The sequence below is a fragment of the Mchenga conophoros genome, linkage group LG2 (assembly GCF_057382185.1).
Source record: "Mchenga conophoros isolate Kocher_MC1m ecotype Shallow Benthic linkage group LG2, M_conophoros_male_GT1.1, whole genome shotgun sequence".
NCBI classification, from domain to species: Eukaryota; Metazoa; Chordata; class Actinopteri; order Cichliformes; family Cichlidae; genus Mchenga; species Mchenga conophoros.
In genome coordinates, this window is record NC_140527.1 from 24,097,044 (window position 1) to 24,121,610 (window position 24,567).

The 24,567-nt window shown below is 40.3% G+C and overlaps 2 protein-coding genes across 4 annotated transcripts in view; both read right to left on the reverse strand.

Moving 5' to 3' along the window:
• Positions 1-16,678, reverse strand: part of stag2b (STAG2 cohesin complex component b) — a 28,267-nt gene extending 11,589 nt beyond the window's left edge. Inside the window, exons 1-27 of one of the 3 annotated variants that reach the window (XM_085289331.1) lie at positions 16,487-16,678; positions 14,313-14,437; positions 14,156-14,237; positions 13,897-14,040; positions 13,697-13,793; positions 13,414-13,490; positions 13,021-13,225; positions 11,746-11,897; positions 8,385-8,458; positions 8,152-8,275; positions 7,914-8,012; positions 7,671-7,750; positions 7,402-7,509; positions 7,156-7,267; positions 6,924-7,041; positions 6,720-6,823; positions 5,797-5,889; positions 5,609-5,698; positions 5,269-5,472; positions 4,844-4,914; positions 4,643-4,730; positions 4,418-4,498; positions 4,227-4,319; positions 3,755-3,929; positions 3,525-3,664; positions 3,218-3,319; positions 2,955-3,103 (exon numbers count right to left, since the gene is read on the reverse strand). In XM_085289331.1, coding sequence (XP_085145457.1) covers positions 2,955-3,103; positions 3,218-3,319; positions 3,525-3,664; positions 3,755-3,929; positions 4,227-4,319; positions 4,418-4,498; positions 4,643-4,730; positions 4,844-4,914; positions 5,269-5,472; positions 5,609-5,698; positions 5,797-5,889; positions 6,720-6,823; positions 6,924-7,041; positions 7,156-7,267; positions 7,402-7,509; positions 7,671-7,750; positions 7,914-8,012; positions 8,152-8,275; positions 8,385-8,458; positions 11,746-11,897; positions 13,021-13,225; positions 13,414-13,490; positions 13,697-13,793; positions 13,897-14,040; positions 14,156-14,237; positions 14,313-14,353 — 2,903 coding nt within the window. In that variant the 5' untranslated portion in view covers positions 14,354-14,437; positions 16,487-16,678. Of the gene's footprint in view, positions 1-2,954; positions 3,104-3,217; positions 3,320-3,524; positions 3,665-3,754; positions 3,930-4,226; positions 4,320-4,417; positions 4,499-4,642; positions 4,731-4,843; positions 4,915-5,268; positions 5,473-5,608; positions 5,699-5,796; positions 5,890-6,719; positions 6,824-6,923; positions 7,042-7,155; positions 7,268-7,401; positions 7,510-7,670; positions 7,751-7,913; positions 8,013-8,151; positions 8,276-8,384; positions 8,459-11,745; positions 11,898-13,020; positions 13,226-13,413; positions 13,491-13,696; positions 13,794-13,896; positions 14,041-14,155; positions 14,238-14,312; positions 14,438-16,129; positions 16,286-16,486 lie in introns of those variants that run through there. The other 2 variants (XM_085289348.1, XM_085289339.1) reach the window with 2 other exon arrangements.
• Positions 16,679-17,432: 754 nt separating this feature from the next.
• xiap (X-linked inhibitor of apoptosis) lies at positions 17,433-22,299 on the reverse strand. Its single transcript, XM_085289358.1, has 7 exons — positions 22,093-22,299; positions 19,799-20,087; positions 19,139-19,688; positions 18,924-19,023; positions 18,714-18,792; positions 18,239-18,278; positions 17,433-18,147 (listed from the first exon to the last, which is right to left on the reverse strand). The coding sequence occupies exons 2-7, from the start codon at positions 20,036-20,038 to the stop codon at positions 17,954-17,956; spliced, it is 1,203 nt and encodes a 400-aa protein (XP_085145484.1). The 5' UTR covers positions 20,039-20,087; positions 22,093-22,299; the 3' UTR covers positions 17,433-17,953.
• Between the last annotated feature and the right edge of the window lie 2,268 nt (positions 22,300-24,567).

Consider the following 24,567-nt stretch of genomic DNA (forward strand, 5'->3'; position numbering starts at 1 on the left):
TCTAAAGTCTGGTACTAATCAGACTGGATTTCATGGAGTTATACTAATTTGTTTCTTCATGGCGAGACATCAAAGTTCGCCATGCTGCTGGGGTCACACCCCGTCGCGAAAAGTCAGTTTTCACTGTAACCCAAGACCAACTCCTTAAGGCTTTCCTGGAGAAATTTGAGGCTGCAGATGTTACCCATCACAATACTGTATCCCAAAGTGTAAAACATGACATTTCCTGTTCCCACTAGGTGGCGCTGTCCTTGATGTCAAATATGGCAGTTGAAATATGTTCAGGGCTGGAGCCTTATCATATGTGTTCACTTTGGTCAAGGTCAGAAAATGTATGACAAAATGAGAGGCAATAAGATTTTCATGGCGAGTCATCGAAATTCGCCATGGCGCCACGGCCTCATGGTATTGTGAAAACTCAAAAGCTCCGCAATTTAACATGGCCCAGGTGTGTAGTTGACACTGACCAAATATGAAGCTTATACGACCAAATCCCAAGGAGGAGTTCGAAAAAGTTCGAGGCATGGAAATGGCAAAATTAGAGCCAAAATGTCACCTTCTCTTCCAAATGGCGGACTTCCTGTTGGGTTTGCGTCAATGGGCCCACAGACTTTTTTGTTTGTCTTGGCATGATACACATGTGTGCCAAATTTCATACATGTAGCTCAAACGATGTGGTCGTAGGGCTGCATTTAACAAGGCATAGGTGGCGCTCTAGAGCCATTTCCCAGTGCTCATAAGTAAAACCATTAAAATACAAAATTTTTCACCAGACCTGGCATGTGTGCAAAATTTCATGAGTTTTTGAGCATGTTTAGGCCCTCAAAAAGGCCCTTGTTTGGGGTGAATAATAATAAGAAACGGAGCAGATACAATAGGGCCTTCGCACTCTCAGTGCTCGGGCCCTAATAATACTAATCTGTGAAACTGATTGGCTCAAACAGATAAAGGTTTACTAGTACCAATGTTTCATCAGAGATTTCGCTCCGGATGTCCAATATAACGTAGCACTCACTGACTGTGAGAGATTTAACAATTCACATGAAAGAAACAAGCCACCAAGAAGATTGAATGCTTAAAACAACCAATTTTCCACCACTTATAACAGTATTAAAATAGATTTCTACCACAGCAATAGTTTGTTTTTAGAGAAGATAGTTGAAATGATAGTAGTGATTAGAGCAGGGCGATATGGCCAAAAATATTTATCACGATATATATTTGAAAATTTGCGATAACGATATAACTGACGATATAATTGATGCGAGACAAAATACAACTCCACAACATTACTAGCGCAAAAAGAAAACCTTCCATTTATTTTCACTTAAATAAGAAGCTGGTTTTTATGTACATTAAAGCTTTATAAAAATGTAACAGTGCAAATACAAATTCCTTGCTGAAAGTTTAACCAAAAGGCATTTCCAGTAGAAATGGGCTGACATATCCTGAGCATAACCATATATAATATCCACTGAAGTTAAAAAGAGGTGCTTTGCAACATTAAACTGCAGTGTGCAGTACGTATTTTTCGGACCATAAGGTGCACGGGATTATAACGCACATCAAGCGAAACAAAGCAGTCAGATAAATCAAACTTTATTAAACTCATTCTTCTTGCTTCCTCCACTTCTGTACCATTGATTCATTAATGTTGAATTCTCTGGCAGCTGCTCTATTCCCATGTTGTTGCAGTATATTAATGACTAACCTCGTATTGTGGATGGATTATCTCAGTTGTTCTCCTGACTGAAGTTTGGTCTGTTTACAGCACCCTGCCATGCGATTGCATTTGTCTCTAACCATGAGGAACCTTAACGTTAACTTTTATAAGTGGAAAAGTGTTAGTGTTCGTCCTCCAGCTTCCCTGTTTATGTTATGCTAACATAGCTGTGTCGCTAGTGATCACGTAGCACATCATTATATACCAGCTAGCCCAACTTCAGTAACCCTACAAACGTCACTGCTGTTTAGTTTCCTGTCTTCATTTATGTTGGAAGTGATAGCAGAGCTGTACGTTTGATTTTTTTCAGAAATCTCTCAGTCAGAACATGCAATATCATGCTTAGGTAACTAGCGAGCTAACTTCCGCTAGCTTCCCGCTAGCTTCTAACTCTGTTAAATGTAATAAATTTTGTTTTAATGGATGCCTGGAAGTTAAACTTCATAGTTACACCTGGTAAAGCAGCAATGCTGATCGTTTTATTAAAGATGAAAGAATTTAGACAGTTTTTAACTCTCAGTGATGCTGCAGTGTTCGTTTGAACTGAAGAATAAGGAGTTTAGGACCCAGATTACTCCCAGATTTAAGAGCATCTTAGTCCGACAAATACGACAATAACGACGGCCGCTTGCATGTTCTGCAAAAAAAAGTGCTTTGTCGTGTATCTGACGGACAAACACCAAACCAGTTCCACATCACTGAAGTTGCACCATTTTTACAAACCAATTCTGGTTCATCTGTTTCACTCAACAATCGGCCATGTGCGTATGAAAACAAAGGCACTGCACATGCGCGTTTTACTCATATTCTATCGCGATATTTCATTTTCCTATTGTTGCCTAACATTATACCGGTATTACCGTGAACGGTATAATATGGCCCAGCCCTAGTAGTGATGATCCACCATCAGATATTAAGAAAAGTCTGTGCGGCTCATTTCATTCACACGGCTCAAATATGTAACAGTTGGTTGCCATCCTTTATGTTTCTGCAGTTCAGTGTTGTGTTTTTGCTTTGTTTTAAACATGTTTTTCTACAATACTTACTGTACTGGAAAAGGCTAGAGTGTAACATTTCATGCCTTAAGCCTCTCCAAAATCCGGAGAAAAAACAACATGGCAAAGGAAACACAGTATTCAAGAAGTAATTTGTCTAACATGACAGTTCCCAGATACGGGGCCAAAATCTAAGAAAAGCTTTGTAACCCAGTATGAGCAGAATAAAGCCTTACTTGTGCAGCATGGCAATGGCATCTCTGGTTTTGACTTGATCGAGACCGAAAGTTAGAGAAAAACGACGTGCCAACTCCTTGATTCCACAGAATGCCGAGGAGGAGCGATCAAAGCCATGACCCAGTTCAGTCACCATTTCAATAAATAACTAGGACACAGAGAGATATGGAACATTAGATAACATCTTAACCACTGGGACGCATGAGCAGAAGGTCACAATTATGGAATTAATTAATATGCGAGCAACAGTGTGCACACTGACCTGCTGCAAACTGAGGATGAGCGTCTTGGCACACTGAATCTTGTCAATTTGCCGAGTCTTACTCATAGTCTCCTTGATGATATCACCGTAATCATTGTAATACTGTAAAAGCAAAAAAACAAACAGGAAAAACATTGAAAGGTCGTGAAGAATTTTGTGCGTGTGTGCATGCATGTGCCCAAGGTCAGGACAACAGCAAATGTGTTAATTAAACAACTATTTTTTCCTGTAAGAGTTACTTATATTCACAGTTAATGGGGGTAATACACAACTGCATATTTTTAAAATGACAAATGCTTAAGCTTACCCTCATGTACTGTTTAAAGATATCAGCTCCAGTCCTCATTTCTACCACACAGTAGATAATGAGTTTACAATAGGCAGCCAGGAGGTTTCTTCTCTTGTGCAGAGCTTCAATCTTTACTGCCTCGTCGTCCTGTTGCCCATCTGAGGGGGAACAAACAATTTGAAATCCCATTAGCTACTTCCTCACTTTGGCCAGTGCAGTGCCAAAACTGCACATCTGCATATTCATACCTGTGCTATTTGTGTCATCATCCTGGTCTATGAAGACATGGTTCATGATGAACGAGAGCAGTTCAGACTGTAGTGAGTCCTCTGGAGAATAGACCAGGGGCTCCAGGTGTTCTCTGCCTCCGGACACCATCTGGTGGCTAAAGATGAGCAGGAGATCACACAGGATGGTGAACGCCTGTGGAAAAAAACGAAGAAGAAAAGAACAAAGTTAAAACTCTGTGTGCACAAGCCCTAAACAAAATGATCACAAATTAGATTTCGAATTAAGCAGATACATTATAAGTGCTCTGGAGCTTAAAAAACATCCATTGTAGCTGCAATAAGGGGCAACAAAACCACCACTTCAGAGTTAAAAGGAAAGTCTGTTCAGCTGCACAAAGTCCATGTACTTTAGGTGTTCTTGCTTTGCTTTCAAGTTGATTTTACGTGCACTTTTAAACATGGATAATTGTCACTTTCTCATCTGTGTCACCTGCTCTTTGACAGCTGTGTTAACGTTGGTGAGGTAGCGCTGACACATCATACAGAATGCCCTCATCTGCTTCCTCAGGGTCACCAGATCATCCTGAAACAAAGACAAACGCATTTTAAAACATTACATTTATAGCTGCTTAAATCTGTTAAAACAGCACAAAATAGCAATGAAATATGATTAGACCTCACCTTTCTGGAGCTGCCCTCAGATAACTTGGCCAGGTGCCACAGTATCACGTAGTGGGTACATTGCAGTGAATGGATGACTATCTACTCACAAGGAGTGAGAGAGAAAGAGAAAAAACCCACACAAAAGAAAAAAGAAAAGAAAAAGAAAAAATGTATCAGTATTTTCGAGCATTTAATAAAAATAAAACAAAATTATGCAGAGTAACTTATATATATATATATTACCTGCTCAGGCATGTCCCCATTCTCTATGCCAGTATTAAGCAGCTTGAAGTTGCTGGTAAAAAGGTCCCATCCCGAGAGGTCATGTGCACTGCAAAAGAGTTGATGACGTCTCATCACTTTCAAAAACGTGCACACTGAATCTACCAACAATGCAGCAGACGTAGATAAAATCACATAGAAAATACTTCTGAGAAAACATACTTGTGAAAAGCTGTGATCCTCTTTAGAGTTGACAAAACCTGATAAGCATCATCTTCATCAGCATCTTCACCCTGTACAGAAAAAAGTGATTTTAACAGGTAAAGATCTTTAATGTTATCATAAATAAAAACAAACTGGAGTTTTCAGATTGTCCAGAAAGGTGAAAATTTCTGATGAGCTTCTTTACAAACTATATGGTAAGGTCATTCACAACACATCAAGTATTTTCATCCTTGCTATATATAAGACTTCTGTACAACAGGATAAGTTCCAGTACCAATAAATGAAGAGTTATGAAATGTGACAGAGCTAGAACAGAACACAAATAATGGAGGCTGTGCTCTTTTCATGGTTTATGTTGAGCTAGTTTCTGTTGTACTGGACTTATAGGTATGCTGGACATTTAAGCGCACTATTACTCTCACCTCTTGTAAAAAGTCCTCCAATAGCCTATTAAATTTGTCCACCAGCTCATCCAGCAGCTGGGAGCGGGCTATGTCCACCCTGTTAAAGATTGTGAATTCCTCATTGCAGAGGGCGTGGTAAGTCTTAGAGCAGGACTCTAAAACCTCAGTGTCTGTGTGCTTCTCCACAATTTCTTTGATCTGACGCAGCAGGGATTCCAGGTGCTGGATGGAGGAGAGCGAGAGATAAGAGATATTAGCATCGCGTGTGTGTGATAAACAATCACATTAATATGTTAAATACATTAATCCAATTTGTTCTGATCTGATTAGCGCTGTCCGACAAGCCAATTTGTCTTACCTTCTCCAGACGCCCTGTGGTATAAATTTCCAGGTCAAAGAATTGCGGAAGCTGCAACAAGTTAGTCACCTTCTCTCCATCCACGGCATACTGTGGAGCACATAAAGAGCACAATGATGCTGTACTGTTAAAAGTACAACCTCCTTAGGAAGATTGCTTCTAAGAAAGCTGAGTGGATGACGACATACCTTTGCCAGTAGAGGGGGCAAAGCCACAGCAAACAGCTCTGTTATTCTGGTTCTGTCATCCAGCTGAGTCTTCTTCTCTTTAGCTGTCATCACCTGATGTGTGATGCAACCACATTAGACCACACAACTAGTCTCCATTCATCCATTCAGAAAGTGTACTCTGACTTCTTAATACCAAACACCACCATTTAGGGTAAATATAAACTACATTAATTAATTAATCTTTTTTGGCGCATCTGGGGAATTTTATTTTTAGCTTTTAACTGAATTTCCTAAATAATTTAAGTAGTAAACTGAGAAATCGATGTGTTGTAAACAACTCAGAAGGACTGCATAAAAAGGGCCGAAAGCAGCTGTGGTTAAACTCATTAAAATAAAGAAAGTATGCAAGTGCAGTAGAAACATGACAGAAAGTACATGTTTAGTATCTACAATTATGCAGAGTGAAGCTATGCACCAACTTTCAACTGTTTAAAAAAACAAAAAAAAAAACAAAAAAAAACAAAACATGAAGAATATCCCAGAACTGTTCTTATCTCCAAAATCAAACACCACGACAATGAGCAACAGAAAGTATATACATTAAAACAATCTTAGCAAACAGTCTTATCCTCTGATAGCCTACATGTTGCACTTCAGACAGCAAAATTACAAAAATAAATAAATAATCAAACAACAAGTTGGCTGACAATTATTTGAAGACCTATGAACAGACGTGGATCTGTAGATCTTTTAAGTGGCCGTGTTTCAGAAGGTTCATAAAGAGTTAACCAATTTAACATAATTAACTCTATAATATTACTGTCACCAAAGAAATCCCAGGATAGTTGGCCGATTAGGAGAACAGCACAAAGACAGCATAATCCAACAAACAGACATGACTAGTATTGGCTTGTGATTTTTAGCGTGTCAGCCACTCTTACCCTCTTCCCTGTTCCTCTTCCAACAGGTGGGTGGCACTCAGCAGCCTGGCGTACAGTGCACAGCATGATTTCAATCAAAGCCGTCTCTTGTCTGTCTGTAAGAGCTGCGAAGAAAAACCAAACAGAGAAATCAATAAATCACAATAGTGCTCTCAACTGCATACCAGTACAAAGAAAGAAAGAAAAAAAAACCCAGTGCCATACCTTCCTCTCCTGGCAACGGGTCATCTAGCAGTAAGCTGATCATACACTCCCAGTCTTTCAGTAGCTCTGCACCACATTCCCAGAGTGAGTCCACTAGGTAAGCCGCATGCTCGTGGAGCTGATGGAATAAGTGTTCAAACAGATGAGGGATGGATCACTGATACTGTTTACAAAACAGTACGCGCAATAAAGACAGAAATGTGAGAACAGAAAATATAGCATGATAATGTACCTCACTCTCCAGGAAGAAAAAGACAGTGGTCTTAATGAGGTTGGCATTGGGACTTTGTCTGCCTCTCCTTTTAGGGGCACCTTCATCTTCCGGTTCTCGGTGGCTGAACAATCTTTGAGAATATTTTTCATTAGTTGGGAATCACATGGAATACTAACTCAAACAGCTGATATACTATTTCTTGGAACTGTAAACAAAAATCACTACAAGCCTGAAGCTAGAAGTCTTAACTTATGTCTAACATACTTCTTAAAAAGGAATTCTCCAGCTGCAACTGCGACCGGCCTGTGTGCCGAGTACACCAAGTGATAGACACTCTCACAGTCCTCAGGAGTCAACACCTCATCTGTACTACTGCAGAAACAAATACAAAGAAAATTACAAAGACTTTATCAGTAGCACACATGTACTTGATGCAAATCACAAAATTTACAAGTGCTCAGCCTTGAAGTATAAACTACGTCCCAATCACTTGTGCTGAACAACATTACATATTATCAAAAACAACCACTTACTTCAAGACAAGAGTAAGTAGCTTAATAGCTTGTACTGCTACATCATATTCTTTGTCAAGAGTCATAGAGACGATGCGGTCCTAAACAAAAGGAGAGACAGAAAACTTAATGAGTCATTTTGCCTCGCAAACTCCTGAATTACTGAAAGCATAGTTAAATAAAGACAAGCCCATGGAGTTTGTTTCTCCAAGTATGGAACAAATACAGTTGTTGTGTTTAAGTTGTCCAGCAGGTGGTGCTGACCTTAAAGCGACTGGTGAAGAGCTCCAGTCTGGCATTGAGTTCTCTGTTGTGATAGAGGCCCTGCAGTGCTGTGAGACACTTTAGACGTACTTCACCTTGCTGGAATAGAGTACGAAAGTATCCATTACTGGTTACTGCAGTTATCAACACACTCTTTTTAAAAAAATAAAATAAAATAAATTAAGTATACACCTTAAGAGGAGCTTTTAAAAAATTCAGAGTCCTTTGTATTGCCCACCTTATCGTGCATCGTCCATCCCACATACTTCAGATAGCTGTCGTTGAGGAAGGCATCACTATAGAGTTTCATCCACACTCCAATCTCTTCTATACAGATCGCCCTGATTTCTGCTATTGAATCCCTGTTAAAACATTATTTAATAAAAAAACGAATGAGGGCTGTTAGCAGTCTGTAGAAAAAACAGTGATAACAAAGTTCAAGACTGGATGCTGACTGACGTAAGGCCATACCGATATCTGTGCACAAACACTCCTTTGAATATTGCGTTCATCATGTTTTCAATCTCGTCCTGATTTTCCTGGAGCTGAAATTAAGAGCAGAAAAAACCATGTCAGCGCATTTTATCACACAAACACAGCAACTGACCAGACTGCAACAATAACTGGTGGTCAGGATGCATTGTTAACATAATAAGACTAGTGTGACAGTCAACTATGCCACCATGCTGCGGTGTGGCTGCACAGTGAACTAACAGATGGATGCCCTGTGGGACCTGCTGTTATATAACCAATAAACCCGCCATACAGGCTAAATAACACTTGGCATTATGGGTTCACCACCTACAGAGGAGCAGCAGTCACTATTCTTCCTAAACCAACAAATGTCTGCTCACAAGCTACAGTAATTCCTGTTTACATGGTTATATAGGTTCTTTCATGACTTGGGGAGAGTCCAAGTTTAACATCAATTGTTGATTTTGTAGAATACTGGTTTCAATTCTTTGAGGTGACCACAAAAAAAAAAAAAAGGAACAAATAAAGAACAAACAATATACTGTGAATCTTTCACAAATCACCTGAGATTTCTGGTATCGTCATCTCTGATTCACAATAGAGTCCTTATTTTGAAACAAAGTTCAATTCAATAAATACTCTAGTTCAGAAGAATATACTGTGTATGCAATGACTATCACTCCCCCCCCCCCCAAAAAAAGTTCTGAGAGAAACTGGTCTGTGTCCTCCCACTTCACGGGGGAAATGGGTACAAAGCGCTGTGTTGTTGCCAACACCGTCTCCAGCTGCTGAAACATAATAACCAGTTAAGCCCATTGTGTTCCACAACTCTGCACAGACGCAAGCTCTTACAAATTAAACAAATCAAGGACCAAAGTAGTTTTCTTCACCTAAACAGAGTAGGCTAAAATTTATCTGTTCAAATGGATTTGGTTACCAGGGAGTTTTCAAAGCTTGTTACTAATTTGCTAAATCTAAAATGGATCCATTCTTTACAGTTCAACTTTACTGTGTGCTAGATGATACACATTATTCTCACACATCAATGCTACACTTTTACCTCATTTACATAGCTACACTGGCAATATTTAAAAATCTATAGCTGCTTTCAATTAATGTAATGGCATCTGAATGTGTTGGCTTCGTGTCTAAAGGACTCTGGTCATTTTTCAAAAATGGAGAAAAAGAACATGAGAGTATGTGCACTAGGGCAGACACAGTAACATTTGCAAATCTGCTTGAACAGGGCATAAATCTGAAATGCATGCAGTCACATTAACAGGCAGACCTTGAACAGCAATAACATTTATCTCTCCAACTTCAATTTTCATTTGCACCAAGATTGAAGCATTAGTCATTTCTGTTACTTTCAAGCTGTAAGAGACGTCCTTCTCACAGCCTGTGTGGAAGGGGCAGGGAAGAGATGCCTCTCAGCTGCAGCATCATGCAGCACGTGCACACAGACACAGAATTAAACTTTCAAAAGTGTGGCTCCACTTCAACAGTTAACACGATGCTTGCCAACACAAATGCAACAAGTCTTTTAAACACAGGGCACACCTTTCTTATGCACCGCATCTCTCTGAATTAAGCAATTTTCTGTAATATTTATGAACTTTAAAAAAGTATACAGTATTGAAAATTTTCTCAAAATATTGTGATATATTTTTGAGGCTATACAGCCTACCCAACTGCTCCTGTTTTTGTCTAACTGAAGGAAAAGCAGCATTTAATGCAAATAAATGAGGGGTGTTTTCAATCCTTCTTTTCCATAAGCTACTGTCATGGATGACAAACTACAGTTGTAGTTTGTCAGCATTATAACCATCAACAGCATAAATAAAATGCAAGCACAGAAGTAGAAGTCTAGTTAGCGTTTGTCCTGTAAACTTTAAGTTTTATATAACTGTTTAATACTTTAACAAAAGCTGACATAAATCTAAATTCTAATTCATCAGAAACTTGTACAACATTTTCATACATGTGGAAGATGAAGTTTTTTCTTTCTATTTGGGTCAAACATCTCCAGCTGCAAGCATCTCCTTCCTTTGTAGCCTGGTTTTACTCAACAGTATGTTTTTATCTCAATAAATGTGTTGTTTCCACATTTATGGGGAACAGTTGTATATGTATATATTATATACATTGCAAATATCAGTGCTTTGTTGGAGATTGTTGAAGTAGTTCTCTTTTAGGTACGAAACTGTCATTAGAGTGTGACACAATGCTCTTACTTTCAGACATGCCTGGCTTTGTCTCCTTGTTGTACACACAAAAGAACGTAAACAAATGGTTTTGCTACAGTAAAAATATTGCGATAGTAGGGCTGCACAATTAATCGTTAGAAAATCGCGAGCTTAATTCATACTTATGTGCGATCTCATTTCCAAATGACAACGATTTTAAAAAAAAAAGAAAAAAAGAAAAAAGAGACGACGACGATTGTACCGCATTTTGATCCGGGACGTAATCTGCATGAAAACAAGCGCTCACTCTTCCTGCTCAACAAATGACAAGGGCGGAGCCTTATACCACGTGATACAGAAGCTGGCTGCTAAAATTAGCAGGGAAAAAACAACGGAGAGCACGTCAGGGATGACGAGAAAGTGACTGGAGAAAATCCGTCCCGGTCAACCACCCAAACATCAATAACGGGAACCTTATACAGCGCTTCCCTATACACGTCGAACTCCCGCAGGCACAAACAAATTACGGAGGCTATTACTTATCACCTGACCAAAGATATGGCTCCCATCAACACTGTGCAAAACGAGGGATTTAGGAAAATGATCAACACCCTAGACAAACGCTGCACAGTGCCGTCCCGCAACTATTTTTCTATTGTTGCACTACCTGCTCTATACACGCAGTGTCGAGCAAAGGTGGAGACGAATTACAAGCAGTACAACATTTGGCGGAAACGACAAAATGTGAGACATTTGTTGTTTTTATGTTTATTTATTGTTTTTATGTTCAGTCTCAACTGTTACGAAGTTGATGTGCAGTTAATAAGTGCAATAAATATTTATACTGGAAAAGAAAATCGTGAGAGAATCGTGATCTCAATTCTAAGCAAAAAAAATCGTGATTCTCATTTTATGCAAAATCGTGCAGCCCTATGCGATAGGATACTTTTAACGTAAAAATGTATACCGGTACTATAGCTGATGATACAATGTGGCAGAGCCCTAAGAAACAGTCGCCAATTATTTTGATACATTACCAAATCACTACTCAAACAAACCAGTTTTCAATGTGAAGTTTAAGTGTCAAACGTACAAATGAATAAACATGACATGTGCTTAATGTAATAAGCTGCATGACAAAAACAAATGCAACCAATTGTTGCAATGCTTACCTCTTTACGTTTTTGCAACAGCAGCTCCAGCCTGTCATTTGCCCTTTTAGCGACCATTTTATTTCTCTCTGCCTCATACTGGCGCTGGGTGTTGTCCATGTTGATGCTCAAGTTTAGAGCTACATTCACCAGGGCTGTCATCAGCTTCATGGCTGTCAAAAACACAACAAAGAACATGAAGAAATAAAATAATTTCTGTTATCTGTAGATTATTTCAAAACTATCTCTCATTAAGTTATGTGAGCTTATCTGACATCAGTGGGTTTTGGTATTAATAATTTGCAATGAAAGTTAGTTCTGATTGCACTACAGAGCAAAATTGCAATACCTTAAATTTAGAGGATGGTGAAATGGTCACAACTGGAACAATATTTGTATTTTAGAAGAAAAAAAAAAAATGTTTGGGTTCCTTTAATTCTGACTAAGTAGACACCTTGAATTCAAGTATGCTTTACAAAAGACGACAAGTCACCAAACTCAAAGCAAATTGATTATGAATAAATCCAGTTTTAGCAACATCTGGGTAACACAGTAGCTTAGGTGCAGAGAACAATCATTAACTAGTGTATTATCTAAAATAACTATCCACCAGCTGAAACAGGCCAGCCTGCCAAGACCAACACTCACACCCAAACAGAAGCACAAAAAAAAGCATACTGAAAGTTCATGACAACAACTTTCCAGATAGAAAAAACCCCTGTATGTTTTATAGTCACAGTACCCACGTGACAGAGTAAGCATTAAGCCTAACAATATCGCCTATGTGTTCTACACAGCTCGGATTATTGTAGAGCATATGATCAAGATTCTTCTGCGTTTTTTTAATGCGTTTAAATCCCCCTTTGCTGCTTACATTTATCCTAAGTGTTCATGTGTACACAACATGCTCATAATAAAGACTTCAGTTGCCCTGCCCTTAGGAGTGTAAAAACATTTAAAAGAATCTAATCACAAAAAATAACTTAAAACATTTGTGCAGGTGGCCCATCTAGGTTGATCACTGGGGTTATTAACTTTAATACTACTATGAAACAAAATGTGCAGACTGTATAAAAAAAAAACTAGAGTTTACACCAATGAAAATTTCTGACCTCATAAATATCCAAGAGCACTACAAATGAGTCTCCAGTTCAAACACAAGGATACAACAAGGAAGAACCTTTAAAACACACAACTTTTCCCAGCTAGCTAACTGTTGTATGCTTGGAAAAGAAGCTATTGATTGTAAATCAGCACAAACACTTAAATATAATTCATAAACACACACAATCTTACCTGCCAGTGTTGAGGTGTGTCTGAAGGCTCGGACTTGGGAATCCGATAGTCCGGTGAGAAGGGAGATGACTGTGTCCATCATATACTCATCATAGATGATACTGTATTGACACTGGCGCACTAGCACCGAAATGAATTCACAAAAGCTTGTTTTGAACTTCTTCCACTGGGGCCCGGCTATGGTTAGAGGGTAGTCACCGCTGTCCTGCAAAGTACACAGAGGAACGACAGTCCTTCACTACAATGACTAGTACAAGTGGCAGTTATCTACCACAAATTAGCAAAGTTTATTGTCCTTGGTACGTACATGAATTCTGTATTTGGCATCTGAAATCAAACTTAAGTGATTTATAGCGAATATGGTGTGATTATTAGTCTAATGTGGTAACTTGCCTCATCAAATTCCTCTGTCATCCGTCGGATGATCTCAGAGTTCTGCATGTTGCGAAACATTTCTCCAGTAACCACACCTGACAGGAAAAAACACAGAAGAAGGAGAAGATGAAGAATAAAGAGGTTAGACAGAAGACAATTTCCTGAGTGGAAAAGCAGAACTACTGATTCAGATGAGTGGAGGGAGGTTCTGCAGGACAACAAAGACTACATACTTCCTCAATATAGTTTAAAAAACAGCCAATCGTGTAGTATTCGTACTGAAGCTGAGAAACATAAATACCTTTGCATCCTGAGCACTGGATGAAGAAATTGATGAGATCCAACAGTGCAACATCTCTGTCATGTTTGTAAGATTCAATCCAGTCATCAACAACAGACTGCAAGAAGATGGGGACAAGCACAAGTTGTGTATTTTTTTCTCTTACTGAGTAAAAGAAAAGGGAAAAAAGGTGGCAATTTCAAAGGGTTTCCTGTTCATACCTGCATTGCACTCCTTCCCAGCTTCACAACCTCAAACAGCATCATGTTTTCCATGCCATTCTCTTGGTGGTGGCCATTTATACGGCCTGCTCCTTTCCCTCCTTTTCCTTTCTCCCCTGCTGCCTTCTTCCCCTTCTTTCCACCCTGGGAAAGTAGTGAAAAAACAAATATAAATCTGAGAACCACTGCAGAGCGTAAGGAAAGAAAAACAATGTGTGTTACCAATACTTGTGCAATGGTCCATTTGTTGCATCTATACCTTTCCTTTAGCTGAATTTGCACTCCTTCCATCAGGATCCTCAGAGAAGTCTGTGTCTGAGGAGAATCGAGTGTCTGTATCCCTGACAAAAACAAATAACTGCATGAGATATCATATCAACCTTAACAATAAATGTAAACTATTAGTAGATACTTACTGAGTATAGGCGAACTCTGATGGTATTTCTGGTGCTATCATTGTTGCAACATCTTCTGGATAACTTTAACTTACGACTGGCTTATAATCCTCACAAAATACAAGGCAGGAGACGTTGCATGTGACCTAGAATATGGAGCAGAATTGTTGTAGAGTGCTACACATGCAGTCTTATTGCACATTTCACCAGCAACACTGAAAACTAAACAAAATAAACACTTTGTGTTTCCAGAAATCACAGCATCTGTAGTGAGCAAATGTTACTTTGATGTCTTTGAAAGAGAGAGTGAGAGAGGAAAAAAGAAAAAAAGGTTTCACATGGTAACAGGGGGCGGACACAAACGCTCCTGTCATGCTCACTGTCCAACCATTGGCTCCCTCCCTTTCTCTGCTCTCCTGGGTTTACAGACAACGTCATACAATCAAGACCGGAGTGTCTTCCTCAATGTCCAAATATGGCACTGCCCTATCCGCCCCATACATATCTCAACCAATCAAATGCCAGTATCAACATCAACAAGATTCTGCAGGCCACAGGGAAACTATTGCATGGTTGTGAAGTGTAAATTAGTGGCACACAGATCAAAGTAGCAAGTAGAAGTAACTTTTCAAATCAGGACTAATACCATGTCCACTCTGAACCAAATGTAATTTTTTCTGTAGCAGTCAGTGAAATCAATAAAAGCCCTACCGAGTAAACGATTCAGTCTGGAAAAGACAAACTCCACCCATTATACACCAGGTTGGGTGCAGTGAGTCCCTCTTTCAGTCCTAGTACACTTAGAGCTAACATACACAACGTTGTCATTCTTCCATTATTAAACCAGACACAATTACTTAGTAAACTTTAAGGCCGACTATCCGATTTAAATCGAAAGTAACGTTAGCAAATTGATTCTTACAATTTCACGCAAAATGAAGGCTCACGCGTGCCAAATTACAGGTTATTACTGTTTACTGTGAATTAAATAGTAAACGTGAAATTGGTTAACATCAGCTAACAACAAAGCAAAGAGTAGTGCTCAATATGATGATGTTTCTATGACTATGTGAGTTTCAGCTTTTCACAGTTAATTCTTGGTTTGAGAGTTTGGTACCGTACCCATTTCCTTGATAGTGAGGGGGATACTGCATGACAAGACGGGATTCGTGCAGACAGAAAAAGTGGCGCCAAATCGGGGAGTGTATCTCATAAACTTGTTAATGCGAAACGACAGTAAAGAATGCTATATAACAAAAAAACACGCTAATGTGAAACTCAACTGTGTGAATTTTTCAAGGACAACTATACCACCAACTACCGGCTCCGCTCGCCCCAACGCTGCCGACACGGAGCCGCTCTTCGTCGGTTCCTGTCAAAATTGACGCCGGTGCGCTGCTGGTGCTAGCGCGAGTAGCTAAGTAACCGTGGATTTTTGGCGTATTTTCCCCAGCGTCAGCTAGTTGAAATTTGATGAAGTAAGCATGCGCTACTTAGGGAAAACAAACTATGAATAGCCAAATAAGAAGAACGAGAAGCGCATACAATGCAATATCGTCAGATTTTCAGAACATGCCAGCGTTTACCATTGCTATACTAGTTGGACCATAATAACAAAACAACGCAAGCCTTTCTGTACTAGCGTAAGCTAATATTAGCCAGAACACAATAAGGCTAGTCAGCAATGCTGCCGTGTACATTAACTAATTTCTGTCTACGTGTCACTCGTAACCAGTCTTCGTCCGAAGATAAAGTAAATAATAGCAGATAAACTCCAATGGACGAGCTGAAAATAACTCCCACTAGTTAGCAATGCTAAGAGCTACTGCTAACGTTACCTAAAAAAAACATCACGTCCTTGCGTCCTCCATCTTGCCTCGGGAGTTCCAGTACCGTATTGCATAAGCAACAAACACTTTGTTTACAAATATATAAAGTGCAAGTAAGTCGGTTGTGGCAATAAAACGATTCGGTCTGTTCCGAGCTACGTATTTTGCGCCGCTGTGTAAAAAATCCAGTTCGTTAGCCTGCTAACAACCGAAGTAGCCATGTTCCGCGAGCTAGCGAAGCGACTTGGTTCAGGCAGACATCCGCGCTCTGCGCTCATCTAAAGCTAGCCTGGCTAGCGAGACAGCTAGCAAAATACAAATCAACTAAGTTCCAGATAGCTCTCCGCCATTTTACAGCTAACTTACCTTGTTGTGAAATGTAGTCCCGGTACAATCGTAACTTTTACTACTCGTATACAGCCTCCGTCTGAATTCCGCCACAATTCTGTAAAAAGAGTTTAAAAGTCGCGGTCAGAGGCGGTTTCGGACGTTCTCTCACCCCGCTTGCTCCGTAGTTCGGTTTGTTGTTTCGACGACCTGGGAGGAGGATATCCTGGTGCAGAGCTACCACCTAGCGGCCACAATACTCGCACTGAATGCACGGTTTATAGCCTGACATCTAGTGGTAACTGACGAGAACTGCACGGAAACACTACCGCCTCTGTTTTCCGTGGGCTAGCTTTTCTAGCCATTTGTTTTGTATGTATAAAAGGAGCACACAATACTGACCTAGGATGTTACTATTTGAAGTATCGTAGCAAATCTGTATGGTTCTCGTCTGCAGTTCCCTCCCAGTTCACAGTGACAACTTACACACAAACAAAAACAAACTAAGGAGCTAAGCAACATATAGACAAGGTATTTTGTTTAGCACATCAGATAAGACAGTTCTCCAATTCTGCTTTAAGGGTTAAAACACCCTCCCCTACTGTCCTTTAGGAAGATTGTGGAGGTATGTAAAGACGACACCTGATGGTCCGTCACGAGATACTTAATAAAATACAGATCTAATTCCTACAAGATCATTACTCTATATGAGTAATGATTTTTACCATAATTGAAACTAAAATGCTGCACAAAAATTAAAAATCTGTTTCTAAATCTGATTAATTTGGGTCAGTTCTTGTATATTTTACCATCTGCCATCACTTCAGTTTATAGGCAGTCAAATGCCACATCACTCTTACACTTTCTCAAACCTCATCTGATAGAAATGTGACTTTCTAGCTAACATTGCACAATCAGTGCACCGGGATCATCTCTGCAAATACAACACAAAACATTTTGTTTAGTGATGAAATGAAACTCCAAGTCTGCATAATTATTTATTCACACTTAATTAAAGAAACAATAAAATGATTCTTACATTACAATGGTTAACTCCAAGCCCTAAACTTGAGCTTAGAAATGTAAAGGCACAGCAACTGGTTCTATACATAAAACACACAAGTTAAATCCGAATAAATAGGATAAAAGTGGATGAAAATGACAGCAATAACATCAAAGTCAATTTATCTGTGGTAAGTGATGCATTAGAATACATAAACCAAAAGAAAGGCACTTCTGGCAAAATGTGTTTCAAAATAGGAACGGCCCTTTAATGTGTATTTACATCTCAAGGAACTATTTATAAAACCATCTACATCTATACAGATATTTACCATTGTAAGGACTAGGAAAATATAGTTTTACACATTATCATTCTAAGATTTATTAAAGAAAATTGATCCATAAATAATATTATAGGCTCTCTACTTTACAATTACGATATAATTACAATATTATAACGACAGCGTAAAAGCAGCATTGCGTCTGAGCAAGAGTATATTGTTCTCAAGCAATATAGGTCTTGATCTTCTGTGTTATGTCTTGACAGCAGATCGGACACTTGTTGAGGGCCTGTGAACAATTCTCACAAGCAACAAGGTGAGCGCATGGAATGAATACAATGGCAATATCTCTGTCCATGCATATTTTGCACTGTTTTTCCCTCTGCAGCCTCTGTAGTTTCTCCAGTGGGTCCTCATCTGACATAAAATTAAATAAACAGAAGTCAGCACTGCTCAGACTTTGTTTCATGATGTATCTGGGGCACTGAAGTAAAAAAGAAAAATGTACCTTCCATATCTTCTGAAACTGGATTTTGATGACTTGAAGCCTGGAAGCAGAGAAAAACAAAATCCTGTGATTGAGATCACTGAAGACCGTAAGTCCTTTAATTATGACGCTCCTTTCACACGCTAAAATGGAACACTAAGCTTATTTTAACTAGAGCCCAATCTGGGACTACTGATGATTTTTCTGGTGTAGAAAATTAATATACTCCCAAATATTCATATACACCCATTTATACATATAAAGTGTGGTACATTTCCAAAACAAGTTAGTGATTGTCTGTGAAGAACAATGTGAGCCTTCCTGCTTTGCAATCCATGATGAAAACCTTTCTAAACTAACCTTAAGATTTTCAGCACTGTTCAACTTTCATTTGGGCACATACACCAGACCTCTAGTGTTGATATTGACAGTGCTTTAAGGGAATGTTAATTTGTAGTTTACGCATCCACAACTTGTGGAAAAAGCAAAAACTTACAGCTCTGTCATGTTGTGGTCTTTGTAGCTGGATGCTGTTGACAAATTCTGGCCCTTTGTTTGCCAAAAGGAAGCTGCACCTGTTTTAAAACAGTATATACTTTGATTAAAACAGACGCAAATGCCACAGAACAAAGAAGACAACCTGTGTGTGTGTATAGATATGTGTAAAAGCATATTAAGAAGACGGGGGTACCATAGTTGTTCTTACCCTGGGTAGTGTTTGGCATGCTCCACCCAAGGGTCTTCCTCAGGCTGCCAATTGTTCAAGCCTCCATCGCAATGGAAACACAAGACTGCGTCTCCTCTTCCTGCAAGGATACAAATTACATTTGATTGCATTCACAGCTACCTACTAGAAAATTTAGATCATACATTTTAAAATGTTGCACAATGTTTCTTTAGCCTCAAACACCTGAACATTACCTGTGCTGTAGAAGCCAGCTCTGGCAAGCCTCTCGTGGTCAATAGGGTGCCGGACACCAGCAAAAGTAGCACGCCTTGCCTCAAAATTCTGCATTAAGGCCGGGTCATTTGCACGCAGATTGTTGCTGGCATCCTCCTCTATACCTGTCTGGATTGGGATGTTCCCAACATCATGCCCAAGGATAAAGTAGCAGTTGGGATAATGCTTGCTGTGCTCACTCCAGGCAGAATCTCCTGGTTCCCACCCATTCAGCCGACCACCACAGCAGAAACACTGAACCTTGTCACTCTGCCCCACGTAAAAGAAGCCGGCTTGGGCCAGATCTCTGGGTCTCACCGGAGTACGGTTGGGCCAAGAAGAGAAGGTCCGAAGTCGGGCTTCTTCATTTCTCATGTGAGGAACTATAGGGTAGGGGGCCTCATCAACCACTTCACCTGTTCTCAAACGATATTCCACGTCTCCTACTTCTTCACTGATTAGTGCAGTATTGGAATTCTGGTTAAAACTGGTACGGTGGACGCAGGTGAGAAACGTGCATGATGGAGAAAACTGTGAGAATGAGAAAATTAGAATTGGATCAATTTGGAAGAAAACCAAACAGACAAAAAAAAAGTGAAATATTAACCACTTCCACTTTTTCATGTTACAAGTTTGATTACCTGCTTGTGCTTGTCTACAGGCCTGTCTCCACTGTACCAATTATCCACAGTCATATTACAGCTGAAACAGCGGACACGGTCAGACTCGCCAGTGTAGAAGAAACCAGCCTGTGCCAGTGTTTCCGCAGGCACCTTGTTAGCAAGGTTGGAGCCACGGAATGAGTCTATGCGTCTTGTCAACGAGGAAAAATCGGGCGCATTGTCCGACTCCCAAAGACCATCTTGACTGAGATCACACATGATTGAAACAGGAAGCTGTAGGGATTTGTTAACTTGATGGACAGATGATCTGCAAATAGAAAGAAACAGGATATGTTTGAAAAAAAAAATGGTACAGTCTCCTCATTTGCTTGTTTGTTTGTAAACAGACTCTTCAGTGGTTAAATTCCTGCATTTCCATGTCTGGCGCCAGAGAGCCAAACGGCACATCTGCAGGGTCTCTGTACCTTTAAGAGAATGCCAGCCTGTTATCACATGCAGGAACTGAATGTTCCATGTGAGGGATGGGCACTGGAGAGGCAGGTTTGTCTACAGGCACATTGCATATTACACCACATAAAAGGGTTATACTGCTCGAAGATACAATGCAGCAGAGATCTCAAACAAAAGGCCCAGGAGCCAGAATCAGCCGGTTCGGTTCGCTGTACAGCTTTGGAAAATGTGAAAGAAGGAATGTATTTTGGGCTTTTGACTGAAGTTTTACTGCTTTTCCTATTGACAGAGACCTCCCCGTTCATAACACACCAAAGTAATTAAGTAATACATAAACAATAAAATGACAGAATAGTTCCTGTTTTATCTGTCTACAATAATAATGTCTGTGTTTTCTTTTCAAAAAGGTAATGTGTAATGTAATGTGTTAGTCCCCATAGGGAAATAGTTCCTCTGCATTTAACCCATTCACCCAGTGAAGCAGTGGGCAGCCACCAATGCAGCACCCGGGGAGCAGTGTGTAGGGACGGTACCTTGCTCAGGGGTACCTCGGGGTAGCCGTTCAGTGGAGTCGAACCCCCGACCTTCCGATCATGGCGCCACCACTCTACCTACTGAGCTATCCCTGCCCTTTTACTCTGCCCAGAGTTTTGTTTTGTTTTTTGTTTGTTTTTTAAAGGGAGGAGGCGAGCATTTCCTGTGAATTAACAGAAACTTTCTCTTTTACAATTACAGCACAGTCTGAGAAATGAGCTGCCAGAACTTCTGAAAGTTTATGCATTTATTTCTTACAATTTAACCCTGGAGAGCTGTGCTGACAGGTTTCTTTGATCTACTGCAGCAGTGTTTCTATGGCCTGAAGAAAATCTGAGAAGTACTGTTGAAATCACCCTTCTTTTTTGATACCTCAAGTATGAGATTTTGCAGATAAACTTCTTAACGCTGAGAGTAAGGGTAGTTTCACTGGGCTTGAGGTCTAAAGTGAGCTTGTATGTGGCCTTAGAAGAAAAATGAGTTTGACATCCTGGCAATGCAGAATATAAGGAAAGAGAGCAATAATAATCCAAGGCGTGAAACTATGATTTCAGAATCTTTACATTCCTCAGCGTCATAGTTTGACGCAAATTGGACTTATCGTCCAACGACAGCACACAGTCACCGATTGTGTGCTGGGTCAGATGTTTAAATAGCTGTTTATCAGCTGATACGTTGCCGTATTGATGGGATGCGATCTTTGAACTGTCTTTAGGTGTCTGCATTATTTCAAGTAAATCAATCGCCAGCGTCATCCTTTTATTTTATTTTTTTAACTTGAGCCAAGACTGCATCGTCCCACGCATTAAAATGCTCATTTTTTGACTGACTCGTAACTGCGAACGACATCTAACCGAAAGTAAAACCAGCGACAGGGGAGTTTTCCCACAAGCAGTTCCACGTGTTTCTTTTAACATTTATTAATGATCAAAGTGGAGAGGATATAACCCCAGCAAATTCCAGAAAGGCCCCACAGCTTTGCTTCAGTTGAACACGACACAGAAGCCGTACTGTTTCTGGGAAACGCCGAGAACAATGACAGCAACTGACAGCCAAGACCTCGCTAAACCCACACCGTGTTTTCGTTCAGTTAGAAATTAGTCAATACAGTTACCTAAAAGTGCTTTTATATGTAAAATGTAAACACCCAAAGCGACAATCTTGGACTCTGACCTGTGCTTTGGATCTGTACTGCTAGGATCGTAAGCGGAATCGCGAATGCTAGCTTCAGAGTGCTTGGTAGCTACATTAGCTTAGCCTTTTTACCCAACGCTAGCTAGGTCACCCAGTGACTTATCGAATATAATAACGAAATTTTAAATGTTTACCTTTCAACACAGCTCCTCTGTTTCCTCCAGATAGTGTAGAGTGCGAACACCTCGGAAAGGAGACTCCGGTGAAGTCTTTTGTGACCTCCCTGTCAGGAAGTGAAAACAGCCTTATCAGGTGACGTCAGGAAAGGGTTGTGCCGTGGTGGTTTTCCGTGTTTGGCCAGATCTCTTGGAAAAAGAAATTTTTGATATTAATAATATTTTTAAACCTGGATTACTTATGTAAGAGTCAAATTGCATTAAGATGCTTCTACGTTCTGATCAGAATGGGGGTTCGCTCAAAATGGCTTAGTATCGTCCAGGTCTATGTTTATAAGCCAACAAGCTACATTTGTAGTCCGTTTTCTGATTTAGTTGCATTTCAGCTGTCAGCTACGCCGTTTAATTTAAATGTATCTCCTATCGAATCCGCCAGTCACAGAGCAGCAAGCCAATGCACTTAGGAAAATGGCAGAAATGGTAAAAACGACCTCAAACTGAGCATCAGAATGGGGAAGAAAGGTGATTTAAACACGGTTGCTGGTGCAAGATGGGCAAATCTGATAATAAACTGCTAATCTACTGGGATTTTCCTGCAATACTAGTATTTAATAAATAAATAAAATAAATAAAAAAAAACTATTCAGTGAATGTCAGTTGCAAGGTATGAAGAAGCGCATAATGTGGTGTGAACACCACACCTTGGTATGTTGTTCTTTGCATTTTATTAAACACACAATAAACATTGAGGTAGATGAGACTCAGCAATAGACTACACCCGATGGCATTCCTGTGAGCTGAGAACATGTTTGTTTTCAGTTTTATTTGTCATATGCAAGTTAGCACATGGTCAACATTGTAATGAAATGTGTTTGACGAGCAGCAGTCACTAAGCAGCATGATACAGTAGAAGAAAATATAATAAAATAAAATAAAGTAATAAAAAATAGTAAGGAGCAAAATATTAGAGAGATGTGGTAAAAGAGAAAGATGACTAAATATATATGTATCTATAAATATAAATATATGTACACTAGTGATTAAATAAGAAAATCTTGAAAAGAAATATGAAGGGAGGGCAGATGGGATATTGCACAGGAATGAGCAGCAGAAAATTACAGTATTGCACTTTTAAATATAAATAGCAATAACAATAACGTGGAGTGACCAGTGCAGATTAAACAGAGTACTTGTGAAGCTGCAGGTAGCTTCTGAGTGCGTCCTGTGGACTGTGTTGTGTGTGTTTAAGTGTTGTGGTTGAGGTGTCGTATGGCTTGGTGGTAAAAACTGTTTTTGAGTCTTGTAGTCCGAGCAGACAGACTCCTGTAACGTCTGCCAGATGGTAACAAGGAGAACAGCTGATGTGCTGGGTGGCTGTGGTCCTTGATGATGCTGTGTGCTTTACGGAGGCATCGCTGGAGATAAATGTCCTGCATGGCAGGAAGCCTCGTGCCAGTGATGTGCTCTGCTGCCTTCACCACCCTCTGTAGTGATTTACGGCTGCTGGCAGAGCAGCTTCCGTACCAAACTGTGATGCAGCTCGTCAGCAAGCTCTCAATTGCACACCTGTAAAAATTTGAGGTGATGTTGGCGTTCATGCCAAACTTCCTCAGCCTCCTCAGGAAATAAAGCCGCTGGCGAGCTTTCCTGATAGCAGTGTCTGTGTGAAGGGTCCAGGAGAAGTCCTCTGTGATGTTGACTCCAAGGAACTTGAAGCTGCTGACCCTTTCGACCTTGATACCGTTGATGTGGCTGGGCTGGTGTTCTCTGACTGGTTGTTTCCGGTAGTCCACTATCATCTCTCTAGTTTTGCTGATGTTGAGAGTCAGGTTATTTTCCAGACACCACTCGTACAGTGCCATCACCTCCTCTCTATAGGCCGTCTCATCATTGCCTGTGATGAGGCCTATGATGGTTGTGTCATCCGCAAACTTGATGATGATGTTGGACTCGTGTTTAGCAACACAGTCGTGTGTGAACAGGGAATATAGGAGGGGGCTAAGCACACAACCCTGTGGCGTACCTGTGTTTAGGATGAGTGGTGAGGAGGTGTGCTTACCAACTCTCACCACCTGGGGCCTGTTTGTGAGGAAGTTTAGAATCCATCTGCAGATTGGTGTTTCCAGCCCAAGGTCGACGAGCTTCGTGGCAAGTTTTGAGGGGATGATGGTGTTAAATGCCGAGCTGTAGTCGATGAAGAGCATCCTTGCATATGTATTCCCTTTCTCCAGGTGAGTGAGGGTGGTGTGCGTTGCCAGGGCGATGGCATCCTCTGTGGCTCTGTTTGTCCGATAGGCAAACTGAAGATGGTCCAGTGTGTCAGGGAGGGAGGAGCAGATGTGACCTTTGACCAGCCGCTCCAGGCACTTCATGATGACGGATGTCAGTGCAACAGGACAGTAGTCATTCAGACAGGAGACCACTGATTTTTTGAGAACGGGAATGATGGTGGATGCTCTGAGGGACGTGGGGACCACTGACTGCCTCAGGGAG

What these genes read in the sequence shown, in the direction of transcription:
- xiap (XM_085289358.1), bottom strand. Translation starts at nt 20,038, where the DNA reads ATGTGTGATCTCAGTCAAGATGGTCTTTGGGAGTCGGACAATGCGCCC. An exon ending in CATGCCAAACACTACCCAGG is followed by an intron (nt 18,793 to 18,923) that starts GTAAGAACAACT and finishes GTTTTAAAACAG; the next exon opens with GTGCAGCTTCCTTTTGGCAA. An exon ending in GACCACAACATGACAGAGCT is followed by an intron (nt 18,279 to 18,713) that starts GTAAGTTTTTGC and finishes CTCTGCTTCCAG; the next exon opens with GCTTCAAGTCATCAAAATCC.